Source organism: Eptatretus burgeri, chromosome 5, assembly GCF_056783735.1.
Source record: "Eptatretus burgeri isolate ZD-2024b chromosome 5, Ebu_testis_v1, whole genome shotgun sequence".
Classification (NCBI taxonomy): Eukaryota; Metazoa; Chordata; class Myxini; order Myxiniformes; family Myxinidae; genus Eptatretus; species Eptatretus burgeri.
This window is the reverse complement of record NC_140965.1, coordinates 20,945,016-20,963,148: the sequence shown is the minus strand read 5'-3', so window position 1 is coordinate 20,963,148 and position 18,133 is coordinate 20,945,016. Positions and strand designations below refer to the sequence as shown.

At 50.0% G+C, this 18,133-nt stretch overlaps 1 protein-coding gene and 1 long non-coding RNA gene across 9 annotated transcripts in view; one reads left to right on the top strand and one right to left on the bottom strand.

Moving 5' to 3' along the window:
- Positions 1-344: 344 nt before the first annotated feature.
- LOC147026021 (uncharacterized) lies at positions 345-6,985 on the bottom strand. Its single transcript, XR_015058083.1, has 3 exons — positions 6,847-6,985; positions 4,478-4,717; positions 345-587 (listed from the first exon to the last, which is right to left on the bottom strand). It is a non-coding gene; the product is annotated as an uncharacterized LOC147026021 (long non-coding RNA).
- A 54-nt stretch (positions 6,986-7,039) lies between these two features.
- The window catches only part of LOC147026020 (mitotic-spindle organizing protein 2B-like), a 30,703-nt gene continuing 19,609 nt past the window's right edge, over positions 7,040-18,133 (top strand). For 3 of the 8 annotated variants that reach the window (XM_085880988.1, XM_085880987.1, XM_085880984.1), the window contains exon 1: positions 15,571-15,730. In XM_085880988.1, coding sequence (XP_085737114.1) covers positions 15,721-15,730 — 10 coding nt within the window. In that variant the 5' untranslated portion in view covers positions 15,571-15,720. Of the gene's footprint in view, positions 7,363-14,882; positions 15,060-15,570; positions 15,731-18,133 lie in introns of those variants that run through there. The other 5 variants (XM_085880986.1, XM_085880981.1, XM_085880983.1 and 2 more) reach the window with 4 other exon arrangements.

The window sequence follows — 18,133 nt, the reverse complement described above, 5'->3', positions numbered from 1 at the left end:
TATGTCATAGGTCACGTGGTGTTGCAGCCATGTCGGAAAAAAACGAAAAACTTTGGACCTTTGTATCTCCAAAACCGCTCCATGGAAAAATTGAAACTTGGCACAGGTGAAGTACTCTTCATGGGAAATGTGATTATTTTTTTTTTGATGTCATAATTGCATACGTCGAATGCTTAAACCAATTGGTATGAAAATTTTTGAGGATCATCTTGGGCTAAATTGTATGGGTGGGGGGAATTTTGATCCTCTGGGTCATCCTGTCAGCCCCTTTATTTTATTTATTTATTACTGAACGATTTTAAATATATGGCATGTTTCATCTTCATTGTCATTTTGTCTTTTCATAAAGGTTTTGTAAAGATTTAAAATCACCTGGTTGGGTTGTTCCAATTTTTAATGAACAATAACTGTCAAACATTCTCATATCATGTTTGTAAACATCAACAATATAATTGCTGCTTCTTGATGATAAAAACAAAACACAAGACGCAGTCAAAGTTGGAGTGAGCTTTCATTGAGCTCGCATTTGTTGTCAACTTGGCTGGGTTGCAGCTTGCTGGAGACTGCATCATCCGGGAGCTTTCCGTCTAAGTAAAGAGTAAATAAAATGTGAACGTTTTTGTACACATAAATCGTTTATAGGCATGGAACTGGGAAAAAAAAAAGAGTCCAGATATGTCTGGGAGTGGTGGGTGGGGCAACAGGGCATTAAGTGAGTATTTAATTAACATGTTTGCTGGTTCTGAGAAATGCACAATCCGACATCAGATACGGTATTCATGGTGCTGCGGGTCTATATCCTGCACAGGCGGGTTAACAGTCCGAATCCAAGGATGTCCATTAAGAGCAGTGGTTCCCAACCTTTTTGAGGCGAGGGCCCCCAACAGCTGCTTCAAATAACTCATGGCCCACCTGCCATTTTCCTAAGCTGGGATCATGTTTACATTTGGCTTTATAAATAAATTGTCAATCAAAATTTATTATCATGTTTTTATTATCATAAAAACAAGTAATCATCAAGTTAAATAAAACACCGAGAAATTGATAGTCAATTTAACTGAAAGGCAATCAAGTGATATAATAAACAAATGCATCAACTGATGCCAGATATAACTAGCAAAACCAAAGAAAAACAATATGATGCAATTGTAGTGAGATGCTTGGGCCTGCTTCTTGTGAACAAACCTGCCAATTTGAGGGTTTGTGTTGGAGAGCGCAAGTCACACATCATCTTCAACTTCCAAACGGTTTCATTGTCTTGATTTGTAGAAGTGCAGAAAATCCAGACTCGCACAAGTATGAGTGGAGCTGGAGGAGGGGAATATATGTGGGGCAAGTTGTCCAACTCTCAGTTTGAGTCACTGACTTGGGCCTAGAATTCTTCCACAAAACACTCCTTGAATAGCTCCACTGCTCTTGAGTCGTTTTTCAGCTCAAGAACTCATACTGATCTTGGTCTGGTAGTAAATTCACTACAAGGGAGTGGATTTCTCACCAATGCTCGTTTCTTCTCTCCAAGATCATGGAAGTACCAGGTAAACTCTTTCTCCAAAGCTCAGAGGTGCTCGATAACCTCAGCCTCAAGACGAGCATCCATTTCTCTCTCTGTAATCTCACAACCTGTCCTGAACATTACGAAGTTAACTTTCCTCCAATTCTGAAACTTGTCCAAGAATGCACGCAGAGAGTCAACAAAGTGAATTGCAGTCGTCCCTTTACCTCACAGTTTCAGGTTCAGTTTATATGGTTCGTTGAAGATATCCATAAAATACGCCAGGTGTGCTTCCAGCAATGGATCCTTGAAAAATAAAAAAAATTCTTGCATACCCACAAACAACTTCAGCTTGGCTTGGAGTTTGAAGACTCAATTAACAACATTGCCTTTCGACAAACAATGACATTGACTTCAAATGACTCTGTTCAAGACAATTCAAATGACTGTTCAAGACCTCTTGTAATGACGGGGGAAGGTTTTTGATGCCGGTGCTTGCAATCATGCAGTACATCACCATAGTCTTTGGAGTCGCCTCTTTCACCTTGGTCTGAAACCCAGATTTTGAGCCCAGCATCACGTGTGCTCCCTAAGTGCACACTCCTCACAAATTCTCCCTTGATAAACATTCCTCGTTGAAGTAATTAGTTGAGTTGTCATACGAACCTCCACAAGGTATACAAAAAAAAACCAGGAAGTTCATACACCATCTCATGACGAACCTCCATGGCCCACCTCGGATACTGTATTCACCATAGACCACCTGTTGGGAATCCTTTGTGAGCTACCACATCATTTTTGAAGAATAAAGAAAGACCGAACCAGATCTGTTCGAAAACCAAAACGACGTTGTGGTATCATCGACACACCTTGGCTCCATACATTGTCACTATTTTCTGGGCAGCCAGACTGAGAATTCAGCACCAAGGTCACAAGGGGCCATTTATTTATTACGTACGGGAATGTGGAAGAGTGGGAATAAGAGGGAGAGGCATGTTCGGGCACCACTGGGAGGTGAAAAATCATCTTGCAGACGTAATAAATCGATTGCACCTTGCTACTGTTGATAAAAGTTGACATTTAATAACTTTCAGCCACTGTGAGAGATAAACCAACTTTTAAATATTTGGACATTAAATATCAGTACTTTTACGTCGGTTGGAAGGATGGCCTAGAGTCCTAGACTGGAGTAGAGGTACACACATTCGCCATTGGGCTGTCCAGCCTGGGCTCGAATCCTGACCCAGCTATAAACTGCCATCCTGGTGTTTCACAGACAGGGTGATTCATTTATGCGTGCGCCGTCTCTCGGATGGACGTTAAACGGACGGTCCCATCCGCAAGCATTCGTTGGTGCATGTCATATATACAGTAGACTAGGCGTAAGTCGTCACCATCGGGACCGAGAAAAAAGTGACGAATTAGAAATGTGACGACTTACGCATATGCGAACATTCATGATGACTGTGGGGTGAAGGATGAAGTCTCTCCTGGCCTGGACACATATGTGTGAGAGCCGGCTATTGTACCAAAAGGAAAACACAATCCTCGGGGCATAGGTGGGGGTGAGTTGATGAGTTGGAACGTGATCAAGCAAAGATGGAATTCATGAATCAGTTTATCAAAAGTAAAGATAATGAACAACTCTGTAAGACAACTCGTATACCATCGGTGATGGTATGGTGACAAATTACATGACACACAGTCATCGTGGTGATGATTACCACTCAATGCTTATGTGTAAGTGAGTGCGGTGATGTATAAAACAAGCCAATATAAAACCATGATCAGACTTCAACACTAAGCTCGATCGATCCTTTACTTCTTCGCGAAGTAATCCATTATGTTTGACTGCCTCAAACTCTTGGGCATCTGGTGCATGAGAAAGGATTCAAACCGGTCATTGTATTCCATGATGTTGGCTGGGCAATCCTCCACCGAAAGACAGAATCGGCCGAATCGGCCGAAACCGAATATTTGGCTGAGCCGACATTTGCCGAAACCAGATGATGAGCGCGTCATTGACATCTTCAAAGGACACACATTTCACGCATTTCACACTTCCCACCGGCCTCACGATCTTCTCCACTTGTCCAAATATCTTGCCCTTATTCTTCAAGATATCGTTCAATGTCTGCCGTTTGATGTTCAACTTCTCAGCTATGTCTGTTTTCTTCATCAGTGGATTTGCCTCGCAAAACTGGATAATGTCGTATTTTTCTTGATAGGTTTTAGTTGTAAGCTTAAGCTTAGTCGCCATTGTCCTGCCTGCAGTGCGATCAACGTGTGTACGCAGTTATAAATAGCCTATCACTGGCGGTGTACACCAATGAGCGAGCATCACGATTCCATGAAATCAGGCTTCTCACGAGGCAGCAGTTCCGAGGCAGCAGTTCCGTGTGACGAGTTAGGAGTGGTAATTTACTTGAGTTTCCATTACGTGGGAATGGACAACATCTGACGACTTAGACGAAGTGACGACTTAGAGATGACGACTTACAGAGGGATGACCCTTTATTCAAAGGGATTTAACATGAGATAAATTCGGGACTTTTTGACGCTGCCGACTTAGGCGAAGTGACGAGTTACATGCTGCCGACTTACACCTAGTCTACTGTATATATATATATATATATATGTATATATATATATGTATATATATATATATATATTTTTTTTTTTTTTACTGTATATATGTGTCAAATATGGATGGAATTCGAACCCGGGTTTGCGATATCTTCATAATTTCAGACAGGTGTTCAAATGGGAACACAAACAAACAGCCAAACTCATTTGTTAAAATCGACATTTCATTCTTGTCACCTTACACATTTAAATTAACAAATTGATCGGTTCGTCATGGTTTATTATTATACTCATGTTAACACGAGAAAGTTATCCGCCGAAAAAGTCACAAAGTGCTGACGTTAAGATCTCCCTTCTTTGGACGAAAACAGTTTGTCCGTAGTTCTCACAATTACCGACCTGTTCCTTGAAGTGGTTCATCGTCGAACTGGCTGAGGTGCGTGCGTCCAACAGTTGGAACTCATTTCGAATTCTGACCAATCACGAATGTGCTCAAGCGAAACGGCTCTTATGATTTTGTTCCTTGGTTTTAATCACTGATCTCCACACCCGGATTGGTCGTGTCCACAGCGATTGTATACCGAGGAGTGAAGTCACCGGAAGTTCACTTTCCGCCATCTTGTCTCCCCCAAAACATCACTGCAATCAAGTACGAAAACAGCAGACTGGCAGTAAGAAATCTCCAAATGCAAGCAATAAACTTTGCATGTAACTCATGCAAAGTTTTATCAGTTGGTGTAATGAACTTGTGGAAATCACAGACCTCATGTGACCGTGAGAGAATGTCACTTTGCGTGGTTTAATTGGTTCACGAAAAAATATTTTCACGAAAAAAATAAGTGACCACTATATTCGTTATTATTCTGTGTCTGTCTGTTTGTCTGTCTGTCTGTCCCGAGCATAGCTCCATGGGTTTTGATCCGATCCTGATAAAATTTTGGTGGGAGGTTTATATCATGATCTGGTTGTGTTTGCCTGAGAATGGGCGTGGTGCGCCCCTTATGGGCGGACCCACGCCCAAAAAATTTGTTTTTAGGGGGTAGCCAATTTCAATTTGCATCATCTCCTCGGGAGTTTGTCGAATCTGGCAGGGGTTTTCGGTATTTGGTTAGCCCAATGGCACCTGCATAGCCCCACGGAGCTCGATTTTTCATTTTCGTCCCAAGGTCAAGGTCACAAGGTCACGAACTTATAAAATTGCGAATTTTGACATAAAAATCCATCTTCTCCGAGGGGTTTGTCGAATCTGGCAGAGGTTTCGGTATTTGGTTAGCCCAATGGCACCTGCATAGCCCCACGGAGCTCATTGATTGGTGCATGGCCGGTTGGAGAGTGCGGTACCTGGTGCTTGGCGCTGCGTGAAAGCTGTGGGTTTGAGTCCCACCACACGACCAGGCCATCGTACACCGCACGAGGCGGACAGGTGCAAGCCAGACCCTGGCCTTCGGCTCGCCTTTCCTTCCAAGCGGGAGGCCTCAATAAAGGCCGGCCGGCCCAGTTCGTGTGTGTGTGTGTGTGTGTGTGTGTGTGTGTGTGTGTGTGTGTGTGTGTGTGTGTGTGTGTGTGTGTGTGTGTGTGTGTGTGGCGCCAGTCCGTTAAGTAGAATTGTTTAAGTGCCTTGTACATACCTGCATTGCTTTTAGTCGGTTTAACTCTGCTCTCTGTGTCCCCCTCCCTTATAAATTAAACCCCTGTTAAATGTACCAGCTCGTTTTCTGTGCTTTCATTCATTTTCCTCGCATGGTGCGTATTGAGAAGTAGAAAGGCCATTTGGGCCGGTCGTTGTTCATTTGGGTCCGACGGACTCTGGTAATTCTGCTCGGTTATACAGGACCGAGGTCGCCAAAGCGACCCGGTTCGCCAGCCCGTCGATGGTGTAGTTTTCCCCGGTAGTAGGACGACGTAGGTACTTAGGTATATTGAAATTTGGCAATTAACCTACCCCACGCCATCGAAATATTGGCGACCACGGTCCGCTAAGGGACCCGTGACCTTTCGGACTTATCCGAGAGTCACGACCTAAATTCCGGGTGTTCGGTGAGAGACGACTCCACTGCTCCACCTCGTGGTCGTTTATCGCCACCGAACCCCAGCCCACAACAATATCACAGCTGTCTTGTAATACCCTCTTCCACCACCACCCCTGGATAGTGTGTGTGTGTGTTTGTGATAGTGTGTGTGTGTGTGTGTGTGTGTTTGTGATAGTGTGTGTGTGTGTGTGTGTGTTTGTGATAGTGTGTGTGTGTGTGTGTGTGTTTGTGATAGTGTGTGTGTGTGTGTGTGTGTGTTTGTGATAGTGTGTGTGTGATATTGTGTGTGTGTGTGTGTGTGTCGTGGGGACTACATCGATGAACACCACAACCCTGAATACAAATACAAATGAAAGGGTAATATGGACCGATGCCATATATTTTAACTTTCTGGAGATCCCTTCCCCTCAAAACGCGTATTAGAATGTTTTTAAAAAATTTAATCATAAAATAAAGAAACATCACCAAGGTGACAAGTAAACCCTGTCCCAGTCATGTCCATGTCGTGTAAACCGAATGGTTTCTCTTGTTCTTTTAAAACTCCTTTCTTGTTCGAAAAACACCGGTGATTCCAACATCATGTCAGCAAAGTAAAACATTTCATTGAGAAATAAATTAATCCCATTCATAGACACATGAAAACGAGGCAGAAAAACAACCGCCCTATTTAAATTGATATTTCCTCGATCCCGTCATTTGCAATGATAAGAAAAAGAAAAGGAAAACCGTCAATCTGACCATTCGGTGCTACGTCACCACGTCGTGGTCGTACGTCACGACGTCGTGGTCACGGAGCGCTGCGGACAGGTGCTCACGAAAATGGCGGGCAGGGCGGACTTCACTCTCATGGATGAGATGTTTATTTTGCCCTGCTTTGGTATCTTTGGTTTACATGGAGACCGCCATGTTGTTCGGCGGTGCCGAGCGCTCTGTTCCATTGGAGCGTTTTCTCCGGCACTTTGAATCAATCAAGCCACTTGGCAAGCGGGAAGCAAGCCGCTTGCTAACGGAACATCCCCCAGATGGCAGATGCGAGTGTGCCGGGATAAAAGCGTTGTTTCAAAGGCATGATGATTCCCTCTCTCCTGACTTGATTTGGAGCGTTGCGTACGTGGCTCCTTGCCTTGTCCTTGTAGAAGAAGAAGAGGCAGAGGAAGAGGCAGGATAAGAAGAAGAAGAAGAAGAAGAGAAGAGGAAGCCTACAACTTCTCTTGGGCGGAAAAATATCACGGGGTTTTTTTTGAGAGGAATCTGGTTCGTTTTTCTTCTTCAAAACAGTGTTTAATTTAAAAGCAGAGAATGGCAGAGTTTAACGTTAACGATCGCTTTGCATTTCACGTTGTTTGTGGGTGTAGGATGAACAGAGATTGGCATCAGAAATTGATTTAACTAGAGCCTGAGGCCTACATTGTGATGTAGATTAAATAGCAAGTAGCCAAGTTTTCAAAATGTTTTAAAATAAGAATTGGATTGTTATTCGTGTGAACACATTGAAAACACAAATGTAGTAATCTACTTCAAGTGGACATTACACTAGCAGGCCGTGTAATGGGTAGCGCATCCGCTCCGAGTCCTGCAGGTCGGTGGCTTGAATGTTGCCCGAGGCATCGTCCTGCAGGTCGGGGGTTCGAACATTGCCTGAGGCATAATCCTGCAGGTCGGGGGTTCGAGCCTTGCCCGAGGCATAGTCCTGCAGGTCGGCGTTCGAGCCTTGCCCGAGGCATAGTCCTGCAGGTCGGCGTTCGAGCCTTGCCCGAGGCATAGTCCTGCAGGTCGGGGGTTCGAACATTGCCCGAGGCATAGTCCTGCAGGTCGGGGGTTCGAACATTGCCCGAGGCATAGTCCTGCAGGTCGGGGGTTCCAACCTTGCCCAAGGCATAGTCCTGCAGGTCAGGGTTCCAACCTTGCCCAAGGAATAGTCCTGCAGGTCGGGGGTTCCAACCTTGCCCGAGGCATAGTCCAGCAGGTCAGGGTTCCAACCTTGCCCGAGGCATAGTCCTGCAGGTTGGGGGATCGAGCCTTCCCCGAGGCATACATAGTCCTGCAGGTCGGGGGTTCGAGCCTTGCCCAAGGAATAGTCCTGCAGGTCGGGGGTTCCAATCTTGCCCGAGGCATAGTCCTGCAGGTTGGGGGATCGAGCCTTCCCCGAGGCATACATAGTCCTGCAGGTCGGGGGTTCGAGCCTTGCCCGAGGACATAGTCCTGCAGGTCAGGGGTTCGAGCATTGCCCGAGGCATAGTCCTTCAGGTCGGTGGTTCGACCTTGCCCGAGGCATAGTTCTGCAGGTCGGGGTTCGATCCTTGCCCAAGGCATAGTCCTTCAGGTCGGTGGTTCGACGTTGCCCGAGGCATAGTTCTGCGGGTCGGCGTTCGAGCCTTGCCCGAGGCATAGTCCTGCAGGTCGGGGGTTCGAACATTGCCCGAGGCATAGTCCTGCAGGTCGGGGGTTCGAACATTGCCCGAGGCATAGTCCTGCAGGTCGGGGGTTCCAACCTTGCCCAAGGCATAGTCCTGCAGGTCGGGGGTTCCAACCTTGCCCAAGGCATAGTCCTGCAGGTCAGGGTTCCAACCTTGCCCAAGGAATAGTCCTGCAGGTCGGGGGTTCCAACCTTGCCCGAGGCATAGTCCTGCAGGTCAGGGTTCCAACCTTGCCCAAGGAATAGTCCTGCAGGTCGGGGGTTCCAATCTTGCCCGAGGCATAGTCCTGCAGGTTGGGGGATCGAGCCTTCCCCGAGGCATACATAGTCCTGCAGGTCGGGGGTTCGAACATTGCCCGAGGACATACTCCTGCAGGTCAGGGGTTCGAGCATTGCCCGAGGCATAGTCCTGCAGGTCAGGGGTTCGAACATTGCCCGAGGCATAGTCCTTCAGGTCGGTGGTTCAACCTTGCCCGAGGCATAGTTCTGCAGGTCGGGGTTCGAGCCTTGCCCGAGGCATAGTCCTTCAGGTCGGTGGTTCGACCTTGCCCGAGGCATAGTTCTGCAGGTCGGGGTTCGAGCCTTGCCCGAGGCATAGTCCTGCAGGTCGGGGGTGCCAACCTTGCCCGAGGCATAGTCCTTCAGGTCGGTGGTTCAACCTTGCCCGAGGCATAGTTCTGCAGGTCGGGGTTCGAGCCTTGCCCGAGGCATAGTCCTTCAGGTCGGGGGTTCGAGCCTTGCCCGAGGCATAGTCCTGCAGGTGGGGGTTTCACCTTGCCCGAGGCATAGTCCTGCAGGTTGGGGGATCGAGCCTTCCCCGAGGCATACATAGTCCTGCAGTTCGGGGGTTCGAGCCTTGCCCGAGGCATACATAGTCCTGCAGGTCGGGGGTTCGAACATTGCCCGAGGCATAGTCCTGCAGGTCGGGGGTCGAGCCTTGCCCGAGGACATACTCCTGCAGGTCAGGGGTTCGAGCATTGCCCGAGGCATAGTCCTGCAGGTCAGGGGTTCGAACATTGCCCGAGGCATAGTCCTTCAGGTCGGTGGTTCAACCTTGCCCGAGGCATAGTTCTGCAGGTCGGGGTTCGAGCCTTGCCCGAGGCATAGTCCTGCAGGTCGGGGGTGCCAACCTTGCCCGAGGCATAGTCCTTCAGGTCGGTGGTTCAACCTTGCCCGAGGCATAGTTCTGCAGGTCGGGGTTCGAGCCTTGCCCGAGGCATAGTCCTTCAGGTCGGGGGTTCGAGCCTTGCCCGAGGCATAGTCCTGCAGGTGGGGGTTTCACCTTGCCCGAGGCATAGTCCTGCAGGTCTGGGGTTCCACTTTGCCCGAGGCATAGTCCTGCAGGTTGCGGGTTCCAACCTTACCCGAGGCATTGTCCTGCAGGTCGGGGGTGCCAACCTTGCCCGAGGCATAGTCCTGCAGGTCGGGGGTTCGAGCCTTGCCCGAGGCATAGTCCTGCAGGTTGGGGGATCGAGCCTTCCCCGAGGCATACATAGTCCTGCAGGTCGGGGGTTCGAGCCTTGCCCGAGGACATAGTCCTGCAGGTCAGGGGTTCGAGCATTGCCCGAGGCATAGTCCTTCAGGTCGGTGGTTCGACCTTGCCCGAGGCATAGTTCTGCAGGTCGGGGTTCGATCCTTGCCCAAGGCATAGTCCTTCAGGTCGGTGGTTCGACGTTGCCCGAGGCATAGTTCTGCGGGTCGGCGTTCGAGCCTTGCCCGAGGCATAGTCCTGCAGGTCGGGGGTTCGAACATTGCCCGAGGCATAGTCCTGCAGGTCGGGGGTTCGAACATTGCCCGAGGCATAGTCCTGCAGGTCGGGGGTTCCAACCTTGCCCAAGGCATAGTCCTGCAGGTCGGGGGTTCCAACCTTGCCCAAGGCATAGTCCTGCAGGTCAGGGTTCCAACCTTGCCCAAGGAATAGTCCTGCAGGTCGGGGGTTCCAACCTTGCCCGAGGCATAGTCCTGCAGGTCAGGGTTCCAACCTTGCCCAAGGAATAGTCCTGCAGGTCGGGGGTTCCAATCTTGCCCGAGGCATAGTCCTGCAGGTTGGGGGATCGAGCCTTCCCCGAGGCATACATAGTCCTGCAGGTCGGGGGTTCGAACATTGCCCGAGGACATACTCCTGCAGGTCAGGGGTTCGAGCATTGCCCGAGGCATAGTCCTGCAGGTCAGGGGTTCGAACATTGCCCGAGGCATAGTCCTTCAGGTCGGTGGTTCAACCTTGCCCGAGGCATAGTTCTGCAGGTCGGGGTTCGAGCCTTGCCCGAGGCATAGTCCTTCAGGTCGGTGGTTCGACCTTGCCCGAGGCATAGTTCTGCAGGTCGGGGTTCGAGCCTTGCCCGAGGCATAGTCCTGCAGGTCGGGGGTGCCAACCTTGCCCGAGGCATAGTCCTTCAGGTCGGTGGTTCAACCTTGCCCGAGGCATAGTTCTGCAGGTCGGGGTTCGAGCCTTGCCCGAGGCATAGTCCTTCAGGTCGGTGGTTCGACCTTGCCCGAGGCATAGTTCTGCAGGTCGGGGGTTCGAGCCTTGCCCGAGGCATAGTCCTGCAGGTGGGGGTTTCACCTTGCCCGAGGCATAGTCCTGCAGGTTGGGGGATCGAGCCTTCCCCGAGGCATACATAGTCCTGCAGTTCGGGGGTTCGAGCCTTGCCCGAGGCATACATAGTCCTGCAGGTCGGGGGTTCGAACATTGCCCGAGGCATAGTCCTGCAGGTCGGGGGTCGAGCCTTGCCCGAGGACATACTCCTGCAGGTCAGGGGTTCGAGCATTGCCCGAGGCATAGTCCTGCAGGTCAGGGGTTCGAACATTGCCCGAGGCATAGTCCTTCAGGTCGGTGGTTCAACCTTGCCCGAGGCATAGTTCTGCAGGTCGGGGTTCGAGCCTTGCCCGAGGCATAGTCCTGCAGGTCGGGGGTGCCAACCTTGCCCGAGGCATAGTCCTTCAGGTCGGTGGTTCAACCTTGCCCGAGGCATAGTTCTGCAGGTCGGGGTTCGAGCCTTGCCCGAGGCATAGTCCTTCAGGTCGGTGGTTCGACCTTGCCCGAGGCATAGTTCTGCAGGTCGGGGGTTCGAGCCTTGCCCGAGGCATAGTCCTGCAGGTGGGGGTTTCACCTTGCCCGAGGCATAGTCCTGCAGGTCTGGGGTTCCACTTTGCCCGAGGCATAGTCCTGCAGGTTGCGGGTTCCAACCTTGCCCGAGGCATTGTCCTGCAGGTCGGGGGTGCCAACCTTGCCCGAGGCATAGTCCTGCAGGTCGGGGGTTCGAGCCTTGCCCGAGGCATAGTCCTGCAGGTCGGGGGATCGAGCCTTGCCCGAGGTATAGTGCTGAAGGTCGAGGGGTCGAGCCTTGCCCGAGGCATAGTTCTGCAGGTCGGGGGGTCCAACCTTGCCCGAGTCGTACATAGTTCTCCAGGTCGGGGGTTCGAGCCTTGCCCGAGTCATACATAGTCCTGCAGGTCGGGGGTTCGAACATTGCCCGAGTCATACATTGTCCTGCAGGTCGGGGGTTCGAGCCTTGCCCGAGTCATACATAGTCCTGCAGGTCGGGGGTTCGAACATTGCCCGAGTCATACATAGTCCTGCAGGTCGGGGGTTTCAACCTTGCCTGAGGCATAGTCCAGCAAGTCGGGGGTTCCAATCTTGCCTGAGTTATACATAGTCCTGCAAGGCAGTGGTTCAAACCTGCCCAAGTCATACTGTTGTGGAAATGGGCCCTTTCTGGGTTATTAAATATACGATTAGCCCAGATCCCCCCTTGAATGCATGTTTAGCCAGGTTGTTTGGTAATCGGACATTGCATGTGTGTCAGGAGGTGTAGCAGGCTGTCCAGTGTTCGTACAGTGGTGGCGTACCGAGAGGCGCCTTGCTTCTTTTTCCTTCCCCCCTTCTAACTAGCCCCCGCCCAGCGGTCTGCGTGCCGGTCGGCGAGACGTATCGGCAGCCCATTGGTGGAGAGCGGCTGCGGACTCAAGGGATTGACCAAGGACGTATCCCGGAGGCGTTCCAGAAGAACGAGCGCCAGGAAGGCAAGGAAGTAACTGCTCGTGTCGGGTCTGCGATCTGCTGTAAAAGGAACTGGCCGCTTTGTGAGTCTGCGATCGGCTTCGAGAGAAAGGCCCGCCCCAAAAGGAACTGCCTGCTTTGTCGGTCTGGGAACGGCTTGTGTGAGTCGGCGATCGACTTTATGAGGAGGTCATCGACAGGTTCATCCGGAGTCCAGTCACGGAGCCTCTGACTCTCCTTACTCACTGCACGGCTCGACATGTCTTTCATCCCGTCGATCCGCCTGCGGAGTCCAACACCCCGATTTGGCCTAGTCTGGTGAACAGGCCAGGCCTGGATTTTCATACTGGACCTTGGAGAAACCAGCTGGATCCCACCATAGAACTGACTGTCTTGTGCCGTCGACCTTACAGGTGCCGAACGCGCCGAGGCGAGTGCGTGAGCGGTGTGACAAAAGGACGACACCGCCATCTTGCCACACGGCGTGCTCGAGCTTGGGCGCTCGAATCCGTTGACATCGGTTTCTCACGAGCCGCATTCGTGCCTTTGACACTTTCCCCTCGTCCATGAGGCATCACCAAGTACTCTGTGTCTTGTCTGCATGTTGTCTGCATGTCATCCAGGCCTAAGGTTTATCTCGCTAGGGTTCTCTTCGAAACCCGTATCCGTAGTTCCCTAGTTAAGAGCGGGTTATAGATGAATGATAACGTTCGTGAATGCTTTGCTTGTGTTGTGTTACCCCGATGTGTCCCTAATAAATCTGGCTGATTCATATGAAAGTTGCCGCCTTGAGTTTATTCGTGCAGTGCTGAGGAACAATCTGCTCGATTTGTATTTAAAACCAAACGGGCTACGGACTGGCAGACTTCGCTCGGTCTTTTACAAACCCAGTCTGTAGCCGGGGTCTATTTCCCCAACTGGTACGGCCCAGGTGTACATTGGTATCGTGATCCGAGGCGCGTGACCCGAGACCTGTGCCGAACTAGCTGGCGTTATTGTTGCGGAAATGGCCCTTGGTGTGTTATTAGATATAGGATTAGCCCAGATTCCCCCTCAAATGCATGTTTAGTCAGGTTGTTCGGTGATTGGACGTTACATGTGTGTCGGGAGGTGTAGCTGGCTGTTCATTATTCATACAGTGGTGGTGTGCTGAGAGGTGGTTTTCTTCTTCCTTCCCCTCTCCGAACTAGCCCCGCCCAGCGCTCTGAGTGTCGGCAGCCAATTGGTGGAGGCAGCTGCAATCTCGAGCGATGGACCAATCACGGGTCCCTGGGGGAGGGTCCTGAAGAGCGAGCCCCAAGAAAGGCAAGGAAGGTACTGTATGAGGTCAGTCTGCGATCGGCTGGATGAGAAACTGCTAGTGAGAGTCTGGAATCTGCTTTGTGAGGTGCGCGCCCCAAGAAAGGCAAGGAGGGACGGCATGAGGTCTGTCTGCCATCGGCTGGATGAGAAACGGCTAGTGGGAGTCGCGATCTGCTGTGTCAGGGACAGTTGTGTCTTTCTGCGATCTGCTTCGTGAAAGAGGCAGGAGGAACTGCATGAGGGGAGTCGGCGATCGACTTTTATGAGGAGGTCCTCGACAGGTTCATCCGGAGTCCAGTGCTGGAGTCTCTGACTGTCCCTACTCACGGCACGGCTCGACGCGTCTTGTAATCCCGTCGATAAGCCTGCGGAGCCCAACACCCCAATTTGGCCTGATGTGGTGAGCAGGCCAGGCCTGAATTCGTATGCTGGACCTTGTGAAAAGCCAGCTGGAGCACACCGTGGACCTTCGGCTCTTGTGCGCCAACCTTACGGGGGCTGAACGCGCTGAGGCTGCGTGCGTGGGCGGTGCGACAAAAGGACGACCCCGCCATTTCACCATGTGGCATGTTTGAGCTTGGGCGCTCGAATCCGTTGACATCGGCTTGTCACGAGCCGCATTCGTCCCTTTGACATTTTTCCTCTCGTCCATGAGGCATCACCAAGTACTCTGTGTCTTGTCTGCATGTCTTGTTTGCATGTTGTCTAAGGTTTATCTCGCTTGGGTTCCCTTCGAAACCCGTAATCCATAGCTCCCTAGTTAAGAGCGGGTTATAGATTGATTATAACATTGTCGTGAATGTTTTGCTTGTGTTGTGTTCCCCGATGTGTCCCCAATAAATCTAGCTGGTTCATATGAAAGTTGCCGCGATTGAGTCTATTCGTGCCGTGCTGAGGAACAATTCGCTCTATTTGTATATAAAACCCAAACGGGCTACGGACTGGCAGACTCCGCTCGGTCTCTGACAAATCCAGTCTGTAGCCGGGGTCTATTTTTCCCAGCTGGCAAGGCACAGGTGTATTTTGGTATCGTGATCTAAGGCACGTAACCCGAGACTTGTGCCTAGCCAGCCGGCATGATGACCTCGGAGATAGCGGTGCTGTTAAGTGACGCCGAATCTTCAACATTTGGCTGTCAAGAGTAGGGTGCGAATCCTGCCACCGTCTAATCGATAGCAATACATCATCCAGCAGGTCGGTGGTTCAAGCCTTGCCCGAGTCGTAGTTCTGCAGGTAAGTGCCTTGCCCGAGTCGTAGTTCTGCAGGGAGGTAGATTGAACCCCAGCAGGAGTGCAGTGCAGAAGCTGCTGCCCAGACAACATCTTTGCTTTTGATTAGCAAGCGGTGTAACCTGCATTTTTGATGACTGCAGAGTTGCCTGCAGTTCCAAGGTGCTTTGAAGAATTGCAGACCACTTGTTACTTGCAGCTCAGGGAGGAATTGTAATTTGTTCAGGGTGCTGGCGATGACTCGCCTACTCTTTATGAAGGACAGGGTGGGATTTTTAATGTCCAGCAACGAATGCCGACAGACGAAATGCCTGGTTTAACGTAAATTTGAGAGACGGCACATACATTGATGAATCGCCCTGCCTGTGAAGCACCGGGATGACAGTTTATAGCGGGGACAGGTTTAGAGGGGAGTGTGTTAACCTCTCTGGTATCCTGCTCGCCCCATCATCAGAGTGCAATGTCGACAGTACAAATCACTCACAGCAACCTGTTACCCGTGTCTATGTGAGCAGATATGATGAATCAGCAGCCGAGTAATGCAGTCGATGTGACCGTGAGCGGCTCGGTGCGCCGTTCCATGGTACATCAGCGGAAGCCGCTTTCTGGAGATGAGAGAGAACTCCATGACCTGGCCTGCTTGACTGGACTCTCGCTCGATCCAGATGTGTTCAGGTGATATTATGTTGTAACACGTTTCCTCTAATTTCTCGTTTCTGCTTTGTTCTCGGTTGATGTGTAGTCTCCTGTGTTTAGGTTATGTTTATACGAATTATTTTTAATCCTTTTGTGCAATTATTGAATGCCTTGGGTTGGAAAGAGAATTCGGTGAAACTGTCGTCGTCGATGCATTCATTGGTCATTTTGCTCATTTAATTGTGGTCTTTGCACCACATTTAGTGACGAATCTTAACTGTATTATGAATAGTCCTGCAGATAGGTGGACATATTGTTGTGGTGCTAGGTATCGGTGGCGAGCACGACCGCTAGAGGGAGCAGTAGGGTCGGCTCCACCGAACACCCGGAATTTATAGGTCGTAACCCCGGATAACTCCGGAGCCGATGGGTCACTTAAAGGACCGTGGTCGCCAATACTTCGACGGCGTGGGGTAGGGTTAATTGCCTAATTTCAATATACCTAAATACCCACACAGTCTAACTACCGGGGAACCACACCCTCGGCCGACTGTTCGATCCGAGTCGCAGGTAACGACTCGGATCCGGCGTAACCGAGCGGAGTTACCAGAGCCGCGCCAGACCAAAAGAACAATTTACCCTCGCAATCTCTCAATACACAGCGTGCTAAGCCAATGAAAGAAACACAGAAACGAGCTGGAACATTAAACAGGGGATTTATTTATAATAGGCAATAATTGGGAAGGGAGACACAGAGCTGAGTTACAACTGAATAAAAGCAATGCAACCAATGTACAATGAAAAACACTTAATCAATCCTACTTAAAGATGGGGTCCACACACACACACACACACACACACACACACACACACACACACACACACACACACACACACACACACACACACACACACACACACACACTGGACCCCGTGGGTCTAATCGGCCGGGTCAGGATACCTGTCCCGCCTCGTACGGTCACACCGACTCGAACCCACGACCTGAAGTCCATGACCACGACCGTCTGCAGAGCCCTCGTCGACAACCACTGACTGGCTTTGGATGCCAGGTTTGGAAATGTCTTAATTGAAATGTCCTTTCCCACAAGAAATGTCTCACACGATGACAGGCTGCTTGGCAAACGCCACGATCTCCCTCTGCCGAACACTGGTCCTGACAACCACACTCCTCTTTAGGAGGGAGGGGCTTCTTCTCCCCACCACTCGCCTCCTGACTGGACGGTGGGTTGTCAGGCGATTCGTGGCGGCCTCCCGATTGGCTGGGATGCGCGTGTGGTGCATGCTCTCTGCTCATTGGCTGGAGGAAACGCTCTCTGCCCCTCCTCGGAGCGGAGCTTCAACCCGAGGCGACGAAGGCTCTGCCCATGTCCTCAGCCAAAAACATGTGCGTAATGGCGACCGGTCGAGTGCGGGAAGGTGGTGTTGTTGTCGTGGATGTAGTAGTAGTACCTGTAGTTGTTGTTTATGGTGTAAAAATCCTAACTATAAAATAATTCACAGCGTACGTAGAATTAATCATCCATTAAACATAGGACGGGACCCTACCTAGAAACACATACTTACCGATATAACTGATCTATAGGACCTTGCTGTTGAGTGCTCATGGCTGCCAGATTCGTAACACTATCACACGACCAGACTCAGTCTGTCTGGCTGTCTGAACACTGCGATTAATGAGATCTTGCAGTTGGAGAAAGTGCACAGTAATAGTAACCTTCCGACCAACAACTGAAATATTTACCCACACATGCGAAGTGTTTACCCTACCACACACTAATCGGAAGACAAGTTTGCTGTTTTATCATACCTTGTCTCTGAATTAATCCCAATCGCACATCTGTAGAGAGGGAGATAAATTTTTTTGATCTGCTTGCTTGGAAGTCAACCAAAATTGAAAGTCATTCGAAACAGAAACTTACTGTTTTTAGGACGTCATAAAGGACACAAACAACAGTTATGTAGAACTAATGTTCGGTAATCTGTTAGATAGGATGATCTAAAGACAATGGGTAAAACGGTGGAAAACCCGGAATTAATTTGTTTATACACCTTTAAACCTCTTTAAACCATTATTTAAATTGAATTATATACCTGAACAAATCACCTTCATAATACTTCCAATCATCTCCAGTTTTGCAGTACTTGGACATTTATATTGGGTGGTGTATAAGGCTGCTTCAGTAGTGTTAAACTTCTGGATGTTTTTAAAACTATCGTTAAAGTAATTAGTTGATTCAAAATTAAGTGTATATACTTGAACACTGCACCGAGTATCGTGAACTCTAGTTTTTGTAGTTATAAGTGGCACTTTAATCCTCAAGTGGCTCATTAATGACCTTTTTAATGAAGGAGCAATTTGCTTATTCCACCTGGTCTGGCTTATGGGTGGTGCCAGTCCGTACTATGGTTGATTCCTCGATG